General features: G+C 31.5%; 1 protein-coding gene across 1 annotated transcript; it reads left to right on the top strand.

Moving 5' to 3' along the window:
* LOC143200048 (juvenile hormone esterase) lies at positions 1-10,245 on the top strand. Its single transcript, XM_076410304.1, has 11 exons — positions 1-146; positions 201-335; positions 386-538; positions 593-749; positions 804-1,001; positions 1,089-1,273; positions 5,519-5,690; positions 5,745-5,914; positions 6,455-6,611; positions 9,185-9,308; positions 9,364-10,245. Exons 1-11 carry the CDS (start codon positions 84-86, stop codon positions 9,560-9,562), a joined length of 1,713 nt encoding a protein of 570 aa, XP_076266419.1. The 5' UTR covers positions 1-83; the 3' UTR covers positions 9,563-10,245.
* Positions 10,246-16,010: the final 5,765 nt, after the last annotated feature.

The raw sequence follows: 16,010 nt of genomic DNA, 5'->3' as shown, positions 1-16,010 counted from the left end.
CACATGTTTGTGATCAACTTTACGCAATTGCTAATCATTTTATCGATTGCTTGGTAAAACAAATGTACCATCTTGTTTAAATAATGCACAACTATTTGAGTGTCGTTCTCGTATCTCTGCTATTTAGTATAAGTGCTATTGATTTAGTAAATTTGTGGCATATTAACACTACAAACTCAATAAAATACATATTATTTTAGGATGAAAATCTACAAGTTGAAACGAAGAATGGTATCGTACAAGGACTCAGAGAACAAACTCAATCCGGTCACATGTTTTACAGTTTTTCTGGTATACCTTTTGCCCAACCTCCTATTGGTGACTTGAGATGGCGAGTAAATAGAAGATAACATTATCGTACATATAAAATTTAATAATTCAATAGAGCCCAAAACCTTCAACAAATTGGGAAGGTGTCCTGGATGCAACGCATGAGGGTTCTTGCTGTGTAGCACCGCAAGAAGATAGTGCAAAATATATCCAATTCATCTTCAAAGGATCTGAAGATTGTTTATACTTAAATATATTTACGCCAGAGGTTATTATTTTTACTTATTCTAAAATAGCGAATTTTTAACATATTTTATTAAAGCATCCTAAGCTGGTCACTAGCTTGTTACCGGTTTATATTTTTATCCACGGTGGTGGATATTTTGCTGGATGTTCAAGCCGATTGCTCTACGGACCAGAAAATTTCATGGAACATGATGTCATTTTAGTCACGATTAATTACAGACTCGGTGTTTTTGGTAAGCAATCATCGTCATTAAATCCAAGACCACTCTTCCAGGAAACGTTTCCAGGATTCCTGAGTACCGAAGACTTAGAATGTGCCGGAAATTGGGGAATAAAGGATCAGATCTTGGCTATTAAGTGGATTAAAGACAACATAAGGTCTTTTGGTGGTGATGATGGAAGAATCACTGTGGGAGGTCAAAGTTCTGGTGCCGCAAGTGTTAATTTACTTTTGCTAGTACCACAGGCGAGAGGATTATTTCAAAGTAAGTTTCCGATTATCAGAATTAAATTGACTCGCACAAAATATGCTTATTTATAAGGAACAAACAGTTGAGCAAGATATATTTTAGGTGCAATTATGCAAAGTGGTTCCATCTTATGTCCATGGTCCAATCAAACAGATTCAAGAGAAATTGCATTCACTTTAGGAATATTAATGGGAATTGAAACAAATAGTAGTAAGGAACTTATGAGACAACTAAGACTAGTTGATCAAAAAAGACTAACCAAGTCCATAGAACAATTTCTTATCTTAGTAAGTATTATATGTAAACAGCAGCAGATTTATTGGATCAAAAAAGTAAATGAGGTTTTCAATTCTACGTAGAAAGAGCGGATCTCTTCTTAAGATTATATAAGACTTAAAGCCTATCCAATATAGCAGTGAACACACGCTATTTCAATTTATGACGTCAAAAGATGCAATATTGACGCATTTAACATTGAAATTTTACGCATTTTAATTCACTTTAGCTTCGATATATAACAAAATTCTAATATAAATTAAAGAATGAAACAAAAATGTTATAAAATATAATTTATTTTAACAATACAGTATATCTAATGTATATATTATCGAAGGTCTTAAACTACAGTTAATTAAACAGCCACGATAGTTTATAGGCTAGTGTTTTTCTATTCATATTGAACACTTCTATACCACTTATGGTATCTCCTAGAAGATTAATCTACCTAGTTAATACTTGTACATCCGAGTAATATATTTTATTTTTATTAGATAACATATTTACCTTTTTATGTATAGCTCTTCCCTTCGTTGCTGTGTTTTCTTGTCAAATCATTCTGATATCACTGTATTTCTTCCTTAGTTTCTTCTGCGTACATTTTTCTTGGTAAAACTAGATTTAATCACTCTATTCTCTCTAGTGCATTTACCATATCAGCAAAACAGCAAAACTACTACAATTTAATTATTTGATTGCTCTATACAATCTAAACAATTACACACATATCTATGCACATAAATCCTTAACACCCTACACGATTTTCTACAGTTATCCTATATTAATTATATACTCACCTTTATTTGCGTCTACTCTCGTCACCCTTTATTTGTATTGTCAGCATTGAATTGTAATCCCACATCCAGGAAGTTTAATTCACTCACTGTCACATTCTGAACGAGCATTCCAGTCAATAACCAGGCTGTGAATTTCCAATCTAACACTAGTTAACAATTCCACCATTTGTCAATGTTCTTCTATATGTCCGATGAAGTTCAAACCGAAAGGTGTTATTGCCGACCTTGTATTGTTTTATAAATATCCAAACAGTTCTTGCTTGTATATCTTTCTTGGCTTGCACATTTACTGTAGTAATTATTTGTCATATCCTACAACAATTCTATTTGATAGAACATGTAGTGATAGGGAAGAAAACATTACAATCTATGACCATATTAGTCAACCATCTGATCTGCTGTTTATTTTTTTCAGGCTTATTTAAAAAAAGTAAATTACATAAAACACATTTATATTTACCAAGTGATAATTTGAAATATCTCATTCTTTAATATGGTATTTTCAAAATTTAATTTATTTTTTTGCGAGCCAAAACTTAATTACAGCTTTTGCCGACCACTTGTTGGGATATTGTTATTTCTATCATAAAGAAAAAATTATCTGCAATAAATCAAAACATATTATGATTTACAAAACCTAATCTAATCCTTTTCCATCAACTTTTGTTTTTTTTTTGCACTCTTTTTATTGGCGTCTTACCAAGGGTCTTACTTTCCATACTAAGCCCAGAACGAATACGTGACATTGCTCGTACACCACCACTACTCAATCTCACATCATAAATTAAGTTAAATATTTGTTCGGCTGTCGTTCGTGTTGGCAAAGGCTTACAAAACAAAAACTCTTAATAAATAGCATTCTCAAAATCATATGCATCGATTTGCAAGGAAAATTAATGACATGATTTCAGATGGCTTACAACTATTTTTCTTCGTCATCTGCTATATTCACAATACTATATTTTACCGTGTTATTCGACAACGCTAACTGTCTTATTTTTCTGTGCTGTTTTTTTTAACAATAGAGTAATGAGAGATATTATCTTCCTGCCAATAGGGATGGAATAGAATGAAAGATTGATTGATTTGAAAGGAGCCAAATTGATGGTCTAAAATAATATTTCTTCCTTAATGTATAGTTTTTAAAATTTACAGATCACAGGTAACAGTCATTAGATATAAATGTTATTAACTTGATGCACTTTTCTGAGAGCTCTTTTAAAATTCTCCCAGTAATTAGGTCAAAACCAGGAGCTTTTAGCATTGATTTCTTTAAGAACTGTTTGTTTTAGTTCCTTAACTGTACATTTCTCATGCGGCAGATCCATTTGAAACGTAGTGTTAAGAAAGTCAACTATGATATTTTCCTCTGTTGCGGATATTTCAGAGGGATACAGATTAAATACTGTTTTAAGTGTTTAGTACTTCCGCTATATCTTTATCACTCCTAGCCCAGGAATTGTTGTCAATTTCAATGGGTGAATTATGTTGTTGAGGTTTTTTAATATTTTTTGTTACTTTCCAGACAGAATATTCCGTTGCATTAGTTGGCGTTAAGTTTTCTAAACATTTTTGAATTCCTTGATTTTGTTCCTTATTTATAAGCTGTTTAGCTCTTTTGTTGCCTTGCTGACCTTTCTCTTGTTTTCTTCTGTTTTCATTTCTTGCCTGGTTTTTTGCAGTTTTCTCTTTTCAGCAGTTTTTTGTTTAATTGTAGATGAAATATAATTGAACTTTTGATATAGCGCTTACCATGCGGCCTCTTGTATAGTTTTTGTTATATTGTTGTATTATTTGCTGCTGTTCCTGTATACCTTTCTGTTTGAGAGGTAAATTTAGGAATATTAAACTGTCTAATTTCTCTCTAAATAATGGCCAGTTAGTTTTAGTATTATGCAAAGAAGGTGGTTTTGTTTTGTTGATAATATTTGTGCTAACCGTTATAATAAATGATGACTGATCAGATGATAGATCAAAGCATGATTCAGCTTTGCACGTTTTGGTCTCAATAATTTTTGTAACACAAAAGTCTATGGTATCGGGAATTTTATTTCTATCTGATGATAAATATGTTGGCTCACCAGTAGATATATGCTGTAAATTATGTTCCTTCACTGTTCTGACCAAACCTCTACCTTTTGGTGTTATTAATCTAGAACCCCACATTACATGTTTTGCATTTCAGTCTCCTCCGCAATGAATCTATTACCCAACGTATTAAAGAAACCGTGGTATTGTTCTACCTTGTTGCTGTGTTTAGGTGAACAATAGATATCACTCATTGTTAATGGCCCGTTGATAAAGAATAAACCAAAGTTTAATTAATTTGATACTGGAATATGTTGACACCTATCGCACCACTACACTATTTTTGATGACAATTGTTTTCCAGTTTTCGATATGAATGATCTTATAGTTTAACTAGCGACTAACTAGTGCAATGCTGATACTAAATTAAATACACTACAGAAAAAATATGAACGTTGTATATAAAAACATAGCGGCCCGCTCCGACTTTGCACGGGCATAAAATATATATGCCTATGTCACTCAATGAAAACATGATTAAAATCGATCCAATATTTTTGGTTCATTCATTACTGCCCTTGGCCTGCACGCATTAAATTTGGAGTAAAACAATTCCTCTTCCCCTATACTTACTATGAAGATTTCCTGCTATCTTTGGAATATCTAAATTCATACAATTTTTATTACATTACACATTTTTAAACGCAAATTTTAAATTTGTAATATCTCCGAAAATATTTGTTTAATTTACATGCTGTAAGGAACCATATTGATCTATATTAATTGCACACTGTATTTAAGGTACTTAATTGGATAAGGATTAATGCCGTATTGCTTAAAATAGCTTCGTAAATAAGCCATTTTCTCACGTAAAAAGTTAACAATAAAAATGGTTAATGTGGGTTATCCCTAAAAGATAAACATATACCATCGGGGACTTTTTTGTAGACCTTTATATGGTGTACAATACTGTAGTACATTAATTTGATCTAACTCGTAGGGTTAGGAGTGTTTTTGCTAATTGCTAAATAAGCCTAAAAAAATAGGTTAATTTACGACATCACGTTAGAAACCTCTAAAATTAGCAATGTTGCCTTAGTATATTATGCATGTATTATACATATAAACCTTCCTCTTGAATCACTCTATCTATTAAAAAAAACCGCATCAAAATCCGTTGAGTAGTTTTAAAGATTTAAGCGCACATAGGGATATAGGGACAGAAAAGGCGACTTTGTTTTATACTATGTAGTGATATATTATTTTTCCTGGAGGTTAACACCATTGTTATCGCCTTTATTACTTTCGGTGCAGGAGTGATCACTTACTGTTTCTCACTAAAATCTATTTCCACAATTTAACTTTTGATTCCTACAAAAATTACTCCTTATGATCACGTCAATATAACAATTAAATTAACTCTTTTTACAGCAACTAGCTCGTATGCCCGTAAAAGGTTTGCCTTTTACTCCAGTTGTTGAGCAGCCTCACGAAGATGCCATACTGACCAATTATACCTATGACCTATTAAGAGCCGGTAATTATTTTCATGTACCTGTTTTAGCTGGAATCACAAACTTTGAAATAGGTTACATCGAGATATGTAAGAATTTGACAATAATATGGCTGGATTATTATTATAAAATTTATATTGCAGTGCCTAATCTGATTAAACAATTTTTAATCACATTACTGAACATATCCCCGGGAATAATGGTAAGAAATATAAACTCTCTCGCAGATAAATATGCTATTGGAAAGAGAATACAGCATTTCTTCACTGGTAGCAATCATTTTTCTGAAGATAACTTTACGGTAGTTATGCAGGTAATTGTTTTCTCATATTAAGCACTAATTTTCCAATTTATAAAATAATTTAAAATCAAAAAAATAAATAATTGTAAATCTAATTTATTAAAATTTGACAGAATAAGCGATGACACTATTTTTAGTTATATATGTTAGGTGCTTGTATGTATTCCGATAATTTTTCACATAAAAAAGCCATTTATTAAGAAAATTATATGTTAATCAAAATATTTTCCATAATTTTTTACAAGTTTTTCCCATTTTTCTTGCATTATGATAATACCGTGTCCAAAAAATGATTTTGCTTAGGTAGGTACCCAATAATCGAGCCCATTTTTTCATTGATATAAAAACCACAACTTTTAAAGTTAAACAACCCTAATACTTTATAAATTAAAGCCAACTTACGTGTAACAAAAACTCAAGTTATTGTACTTTTGTCGTTGCTTACTTCAACAATTACTCCTGGATGAAATATTTACCTCAAATAATTTATTATTACATCAGTAAATTGTCTGAACTGTTCCTTAATAATAATAATTAACAATTTTATACTAGTATCTGAATGACGATGAATATTACTGGCCAATACAGAAGGGATTAACATACATATCTAGGAAAAATCCTGTGTATTTTTACCTCTTTTCATATGAAGGCAACATGGGACTTACTGGTTTGGAATCTATAACGAATATAACGGAAAAAGTAGCAAAAGGTACGTGTTGAGTTAGACCGTTGAGAAAGTTTCCGATGGTGCCTTAACTAGACTCTTTGAATGTATAAATATGAAAATTCGTACAGTGGTTATGCAATTTATTGCACTTGAAAATAAATTACGTCATAATACATCCATAGCCGGCGTTTGAGAGATCAATTAGGTTCCCAATAGGAAGAGTTTTATATAAACATAGAGTCTATCCAAAGTTGGTGTGAACATACGTCATGTTAATTTAAGACGCCAATACATCGCAATCTTGCCGTATCAACTCTGAGTTTTAGTTCAGTTTGGTATTGGCATATAACAAAATCCTAATTTAAATAAAATAAAGAAACAAAAGTGTTATGAAATATATATAGTTTATTTTATCACATATATTATTGAATAATTTAAACTGCAGTTAATTAAACAACCACAATAATTTATAGGTTAGAATTGTTTTATTATATTTACATTGAACTCTTTTCCACACCACCTATGAGGTAGAGTTCTAGGCGCGTTTTTTATGTAGTGATATCTCCTTGGAGGCCTATCGACCTAATTAACAATTGTATATCCAAGTAATGTATTTTACTTTCATTAAAGACCATATTCACCTTTTTATGTTTAGTTCTTGTTTCCTTCGCTGGTGTGTTTCCCTGTCAAGTCATTTTGATATCACTGTATTATTCATTTTTTCTGCTTTGCATTACTTGTGTACACCAGTCTTGATAAAATTCATCATTGAATTATCCCTAATGCATTTGCTACATCTGCAAAACAGGTTTTTTTTTCTCCTCGCACATTTTAACCAAATACTCATATATATTATGACCAATTACACGCATATCTAATGGACATACCTCTAGTTGTTTCCACTCTCATCGCCTTGTCTTGTAAATGATCAGCATTCAATCATAATCCCATATTCAGAAAGTTTCATTTCTCGAACATTTGTTCACTTTGTTGATTGTTCCATCATTTCTCAATTTCTTCTTCAATGTGTCTGATCAAGGTCATTCAAACCGAAGGTACTATTAGCCTTATTTGCTATATTCAATGAATTATTAATAAATGTTATGACTAATATAACCTAATCAATTATTATTCCAACGTTAACCCTTTTCCATCAACTTCAATTGTCTTAACACTATTTTTATTATCATCTTGCTGAATGACCGTTATTATCACTGGGCCCATTCTAAAATATCCATGTCTCATTTATATACCAAATTGAAATAATAGGTTTTTTTGATTTTATGATATGCTTTTAAAAATTTTATTCTTTTAAAAGCAATGAATTTCCATTAGATCTCTTCGATACTTTTCGAACCACCTTTCTCTGAACCAATAGTAATGACTATATAATTATGATTATATTGATATAACTACTCACCGGTTTTATACATTTGATACATTTGATTTCTGATGGTGGATTTGCTAACATCGAGATGATATTAATTCGTAACCCGCTTCGTATGAGGACTTGAATAAAAACTGCAGCAAATTAATATTGAACAGTACAAATGCTTACCTCTCTAACGAATTCTTTGGCAAGAGGGCGGCTCCATTATCTCGTTCCTGTTCGAAATAACTGATTAGAAAGATAATCTGTTCTGTCTGGCGTCGCCATTTTTAATCACAGTAATAATAAGCAGCGATTTGAATTTTATAATAACAAGAAAAACAATAAGACAACATTTGACGGTTTATAAGCTCTTTACACTATTGTTTTGAAGAATTTTGGACAACCAGATAACTCTGACATGCCGGTTCGTTTACGTGCTCCAACGTATCAGACAACATTGTATCTTTTTTTAACTGGAATAAAATGAGAAGGAAAATATTATCTGGCTCTAAAACGAATTTAAAAATTACGGTAGGCAATACATTAAACATCTTGATGACATATGTTCACAGCAATTTTGAATATATAGTATACAGGAGTATATCTTTCAAGCAGAATTGGTATGTAGGCCTCAAAATGTAGGCCTTAAATAGTCTTTCTTCTTATGTTACTTATTTTAATTAATGCATCCGTTTATTAGCTTTATATCCACTATTTCGTTCCTTTGGCTTCGTTTGTTTTCTTTCTTTTTTCCTTTCCTTGATGCTCTTTTGATTTTAACATTCAAGAATGTCTGCACTTTCTTCAAGATCACCATCTCAGATGATTTAAAGAAGATTTAAATTAATGTTTTTGTTTTCTTAGCCATTTTTCCTTTTGTATATTTTTTTCAATTTATCAGTCTTCAGTTCAGTCATCATTACCATCAACCTATAAACGGCCATCAAGATAAGTGTCCACTTAGTGTTTTTCGCCTCGCAGGACTTCACTAAATCACTAAATCTGACTGAATCACTAAATGAGTCTGACTTCCGACGGATACCTGCCACCCATTTATCAGATCTTATCTGCATGATATTGGTCCATGCCTTTTTCGGAGCTTTTCGCTGTATCTTCCATCCAAAGAAACTGATTTTGCCATAAATGCCTTTGAGGTGTATGTATATATATATATATATATATATGAAACTGAAGTCATGAAACCTCATGGACATCATCACTTAATTACAACAATTTTTTTTAGGAACTTATCATACTGAAGAGCTGTTTTACTTATTTTGGGGCTACTTTTCGAAAGATGCGTCAAAAGAGGATTTAACTATATCCAAGAAAATGCTAATGATATGGACCAATTTTATTAAATTTGGGTACAGTCCACGATATTAATTTGATTCGCAATATCGATGTTCAATAATGTTACAGAACTCCTACACCTATTCCTCAAGAAGGCCTGGATAATATTATTTGGCCCATTTTAAAGGATAATTCTCTTTATGTGAAAATAGACACGAACTTGACAGTTATTAATGAGACTTTCGGTGAATTAAATTACAACTTTTGGGATAACATATATAAAGAATATTCAGCAGAACCTTTCCCATCCAGTAAAGCTGATATCTAGAACCTATATAAATCTTTAACTATAGTCAGTTCAATAAAACGGTGAACTCACGCCATCTATATGTATGACGTCAAAGCTTCGCTATGTTGCCGCATCAACTTTGAATTTTAGTTGATTTTTACTTTGACATATAAAAAAGTCTAATCTAAATAAAATAATTGAAAAAAATGTTATCCTATATATTTTATTTTATTATTATGATACATCTAATGCATATATTAGCTCCTTCCTATTCGAAATAACTGATTAGAGAGGTAATGTGTTGGTTCTCTAATGGTTTTCTAATGGCTTCGGCATTTTCAATCAGCAAACCCCAAAACAACGTTTGCCGGTCTATAATCTATAATTATTATCACTAATGTTTAAATTGTTGTTAATGTTGGTTTGGCAGCCAGGCGAATTTTGAAGGCTGATTCGGTTACATGTTTGAATTTCTCAAACAACATTGTATCTCTTTTTAATTGGAATAAAATTGATAGGAAAATATTGTCTGATTTTAAAACGAATTTATAAATTGTGATAGGCAACACATTCGACATCATAATGACGTAAGTTCACTATTATATTGAATAGAATTTTTACTATAATATAATACGTTATTTTAGAACACCTTTTGAAATGTTATTATTTACCTTGACCTAATTGTCAATAAACGTTAAATACACTAAATATTTTATTAAACAGTATAGCATTATAATTAAGTAATAGTATCCTAACTTCAAACTAATAAATGCAACAATGTAAAATGCAACAAACTATCTAAAATGTTACAAAAATGTATTTGAAATTTCATTAATTTTTAAGACAAACAATATATATAATCTCTTCATAACTCAACTTTACGAAACTTTATTTTACAAATTACACTATTTTGAATAGATTTAAGGTTATTATTCAAAGGCCTAAAAGTAATTTCATCTATTAACTTACTTTTGATCAAATTTTTTCACACTTTAAAAGATTCAAAATTATTATCTCATTATTGAGTTTAAACTAAGAGGGGAAAACCAAATTTTCTTGATACCATTTAAAATATAGGACATTCTTTCAAAACAATAATATAACATCGCCTACAGTTAATTTAGCTTGTCATTAGTTATATTATAGTAATACCAATTCCTCGCTAGTATTATATTAAATAGAAATAACAGTGTACTAAAGATGAAAAAAATTCTAAGAAGCCGACATATCAGTTTATGAAACATTTTATAGGAGGTAAAAAGAAAATTCCAGCATAATATTGAATGTTTTAAAACAACTTCCTTGTAGATATATTCCTTTATACTTCCCACACTAATTACTAATTAATTACTATATAACAAAAGTAGTAATAGAATATTTTTCCAAATAAAGACAAGGTTAATATATTTCATGGAAAAAGGACTTACCCAATAAAAAAACACCACCATACCTAACGAAATTAATTGAGTACCTAAAAACTAAAATATGTTAAAATTTTGTGTTTTGTTTTGGTAAATGTATACCTTTATGAATTTTCTTTTATTTTTTTATTTATTAGGAAAGTAGGTCTGCTTTTCTCTTCTTTGATATTTTGGCAGATCTTCTCTTCTCTTCCCTACCAACAAATTATTATACAGCAGTATCAAGTATAATACAGTCCCAAATAGCTATCTTTACAGAATTAATGGTATGTTATATCATTCTGCACTTCTGCAGTATCTATTGTTAAAGTTCAATTGTAGGATATTATTCCGAGATTCATCTTGGCTATTTGCCTCAAGATTAATTCTTATAATACTCTTAACAAAAATATATACATAGACACGAATACATTTTTCTATGTCGTGCTGTGACTTCCAATTTTCAACCTTCTAAATTCTGAATGTATAGATTAGATTGTTTAACATCTACATTATAGATGCAGGCGAGATTCAGAATTCAGCATAGAGGCCAGATGATCCTTTTTGTCATCGACTTTAGTTGTACAACAAGCTCAGGGTAAAATTTTCGCATATGTCAGTTTCTTTCTCTTGCTGCTGTGTACATCTAATTAGAAACATGACATATTCATTGTAGGGTTAATCAGGGCGAAAAATAAAGATTATATTTAATAAAACAATTATAAAAAATTAATCATCTTAAATAAATAATAGCAGAGATTAAAATAAATGATATAACAACTACTTACTCAGTAATTGGCACTACTTACTCAGTATAGGCAGTAAAAATACTGGCAGCTAGAATAGCATAGATAATATAATAGTATCAAAAATGAATATATCGGTAAAAAATAGGTTAACTTTCTATACATATAATATTAGGTCTTTGGTTTCTGCAGATCCGTATGCACGATATTTTGAACTTCGTAAGAGTGTCAGTGCATCCCAACATACATGCTAACCAGCTAAATATGCAACATGATAATGAAGTGCGTAGACTAAAACCTTTAACAACATCTGATCTGATTATTGGTCATATATAGACCTTGGAATATGCTTTAGAATAAAACTAATTAATTTAAATATTATTTTTCACAGGAGATCTTAATGAAATGATTTTCTTCTTTAATGATGGCATATACGAGTTTTTATTGAATGAATTGAGAAAGAGGATTGCATGCTGATTTTTGCATATCAAATAAAGAATCGATGAGGAAACAATGAAGGAATTATTTAGTATCACGCAAGATTCCGCACTATTACATTATTATTTATTACAATTTTATTATTGAGTAATTTTAGAGACGAATTGATGCTTGTGTTTTTACATATTGATTAAAAAATTATATCTGTTACTTTAGATGTTGTTTTTTCTCTTTTTCTTCTTAAAATTAAATATGTTCATGAAAGGTGAATGGTGGTTTTCAAAATTATTTTTAAATGACTTTAGTTCAGTTCCAACCTTCGTAGGGTGAAGACGTATTTTCAATACGGTCCAAGCTATAAAAAGATACCTTTCTTTAAAAAAACCCAGTATTTTATTACGGTTATTTAATTGAGTGTTAAAAACGCATAACAGATGCGGCTATCCGTCTCTCAGTGGACCTAAAGTGTAGTGAATACGTGTTTACGTGACCAGACAAAAGGACTGCATCTCATTTTTATTAGTGTTTAAAATAATTTCATCTTATTTTACAACAGTCCTTTTGAAATTTATTTATAGTATTTATAGTAAAAAAACTAGTGCTAAAATAACGTAAGTGAAAAATGAAGTGCGTGAAATAAACAATGTATTTATTTTATTTTTTTTATCCTCTGGAAGTAAATTAAATAAAATATTAAAAATTAAAAAATGGCAAACAATAGCGATTCAACCAAATCACCTGCACACTTTGATATAAGATTAGAACAAACAGCAATAACGCAAACTCCACCATCAGAATGGACTACAGTCGTTAACAAAAAACGATTGAGAAGTCCAGAAGAAGAAATCGCGAGGAAACAAACAAGAATCAGTGACTATTGGTTGCAGAAACCGATAGAGACAAAAAACAGTTTTAGCAACCTGTCGGAAGAAATTGAAGAGAACATACAACCAAGCCCTGAAAAAGTTGTTCCAAAACCACCACCAATAACAGTCTATAAGGTAGGAATAATAAAAAACATCCATGATTTATTAAAAACCATTACTACGAACTATAAAATTAAAACAGTGAGCTATGAAACAATTAAAATCCAATTGTTCGAAGCGGATCACTTTAAAGTTCTTATAAAAGAATTAGATGAAAGAAACACCCAATACCATACATTCAGGCCAAAATCCGAGAGAACATTTAAATTCGTACTAAAAGGATTACATCACGGGACGGACTTTAACACCATCAAGGTAGCACTAGCTGAAAAAGGCCACGAGGTCGTAAATATTCACAATATACGACATCACACGACAAAAAAACCTCCGCCTATGTTTTATATAGACATAAAACCTAATGGAAACAATAAGGCGGTGTATGAAATCACCAAATTGGAAAATAATATTATTAAATGCGAACCACCACATATAAAAAGAATTATACCACAATGCACAAGGTGTCAAGCGCACGGGCACACAAAGACTTACTGTCGCAAATCATATAGATGCGTAAAATGTGCAGGAGAACATAAGACAGGAGATTGTACTCGTAAAGTTCGCGATGAAAAAGTGAAATGTGTCAACTGTAACGGAAATCATCCAGCGAACTACAAGGGTTGCGCAGTTCACAAGCAACTACAGCAGAAACTCTATCCTGCCTTAAGGGAAAAAAGGCATCAACAAAAACAATCCACTACTACCAATTTACCACTACCCACCAGAACAAGTCAACCAGACATAACTTATGCCCAAATAGTTGAAAATGGTTCAGCACAAAAACGAGAGACAATATCTCAACCTACTGAAACTAGCAACATCTCAAGATTAGAAAATATGATGGCCTAACTAATGGATCAAATGAGTACGATGCTTGGTCTACTCACAACCGTCGTAAGCAAACTTGCCTAATGCCTGAAACCAATAGCTACAAAATCGCCGTCTGGAATGCCAATGGGCTCCAACAACATGCCAGGGAACTAAAAATGTTCGTAATTGAACAAAATATTGACGTTATGATGGTTTCCGAAACACACTTTACGGACAAAAATTATTTGAAAGTTCCTAAATATAAGCTTTATCATACAAATCACCCTGATGATAAAGCACATGGAGGTACAGCCATAATAATTCGAGATGATATAAAGCATTTCGAAAAAGAAAAATTCCGCAAAGACTACCTGCAAGCCACCAGTATAACCATAGAGGAAGCCCATGGACCATTAACAATTTCTGCGATTTATTGCCCACCCAAACATAACAAGGCAGAACAATTTCAAGAATTCTTCCGTACGCTAGGTAATAGATTTATAGCAGGAGGAGATTATAATGCAAAACATTTAATGTGGGGTTCAAGAATAATAACCTCAAAAGGTAGAGAACTGCTCAAAGCCATAAGGATAGATAACTTACAACATATCTCTACTGGTGAACCAACATATTGGCCTTCAGACAGAAATAAAAAACCAGATACAATAGATTTCTGTATTACAAAAAATATTGATCCAAAAAAGTGTCAAGCAGAATCATGTTTCGACCTGTCTTCTGATCATTCACCAATAATAGTAACAATTTCTTCAAAAATTACCATCAAAGATAAACCCCCTTCTCTGTGCAATAATAGAACTAACTGGCCCTCATTTAGAGAAAACTTAGACCAAAATATCTCTCTAAACTTACCGTTACAAACTGAAATGGATATAGAAATAGCAGCAATAAATCTTACAAAAAATATACAGGAGGCAGCATATTCCGCGACTCCCAACATTGAAACATTTCCAAGAAAAAATACACATATATCATGTACAATACAGAAAAAGATAGCAGAAAAAAGAAAGTTACGACGAAATTGGCAACAGCAAAGGACTGAAGAGAATAAAAGAAAATTTAATAGGGCCATAAAAGAGCTGAGAGATCTAATCCAAATCGAACAGAACCAAGGCATTCAAGAATACCTAGAAAACTTGACATCAACTGAGGCTACAGACTATTCGTTGTGGAAAGCAACAAAAAAGCTCAGGAGATCCCAGCAGCATAACCCACCTATTAAAACAAGCGAAAATAATTGGGCGAGAAGCAATAAAGAGAAGGCAGACATTTTCTCAAAACACTTAAAAAATGTTTTTAAACCTTTCCAGTCTCAGCTACATAAAGATGACGAAAATAAAATTACTAGCTTTCTAGATTCGCCATTTCAAATGGATTTACCGCACGAGAAATTAACGGTCAAAAAAGTTAAACATGCAATAATGAGAGAGATTAATATTAAAAAAGCTCCTGGTTATGACTTAATTACTGGCAAAATTTTAAAAGAACTATCAGAAAAGGCTATAAAACTATTAACATATATATTTAATGCTATGCTACGAATTAATTACTTCCCTAGTATCTGGAAAGTAGCTAAAATATTAATGATACTTAAACCAGGAAAAATACCAGAAGATGTGACCTCCTACCGACCTATAAGTTTATTACCAATAATCTCGAAAGTTTTCGAGAAGTTATACATAAAAAAACTAAACTATATAATAGAAAAAAGAAAAATTATTCCAGAACATCAGTTTGGCTTTCGCAATAAGCATGGGACTATAGAACAAGTGCATAGACTTGTAAACCAAATAAACGCTGACCTAAATGCCAAAAGATATTGTTCGGCTGCTTTCCTAGACATATCTCAGGCTTTTGACAAAGTATGGCATACGGGCTTGCAGGTTAAACTAAAGAAACTTCTCCCTCATCCGGACTATCAGCTACTAAAATCGTATCTCACTGACAGACATTTTATTGTAAATCAAGGCGATGAACATACCGAATTAAATCCCATATATTCAGGAGTTCCGCAAGGTAGTGTACTGGGTCCAGTACTGTATCTTCTGTATACGGCTGATCTGCCCACCACAAAAATCACTACTGTGGCAAC

The sequence above is a fragment of the Rhynchophorus ferrugineus genome, unplaced genomic scaffold, assembly GCF_030347505.1.
Source record: "Rhynchophorus ferrugineus isolate W39M unplaced genomic scaffold, kcgeb_rfMv2 rfM7, whole genome shotgun sequence".
NCBI classification, from domain to species: Eukaryota; Metazoa; Arthropoda; class Insecta; order Coleoptera; family Curculionidae; genus Rhynchophorus; species Rhynchophorus ferrugineus.
This window is presented reverse-complemented; position numbering and strand designations above follow the sequence as displayed.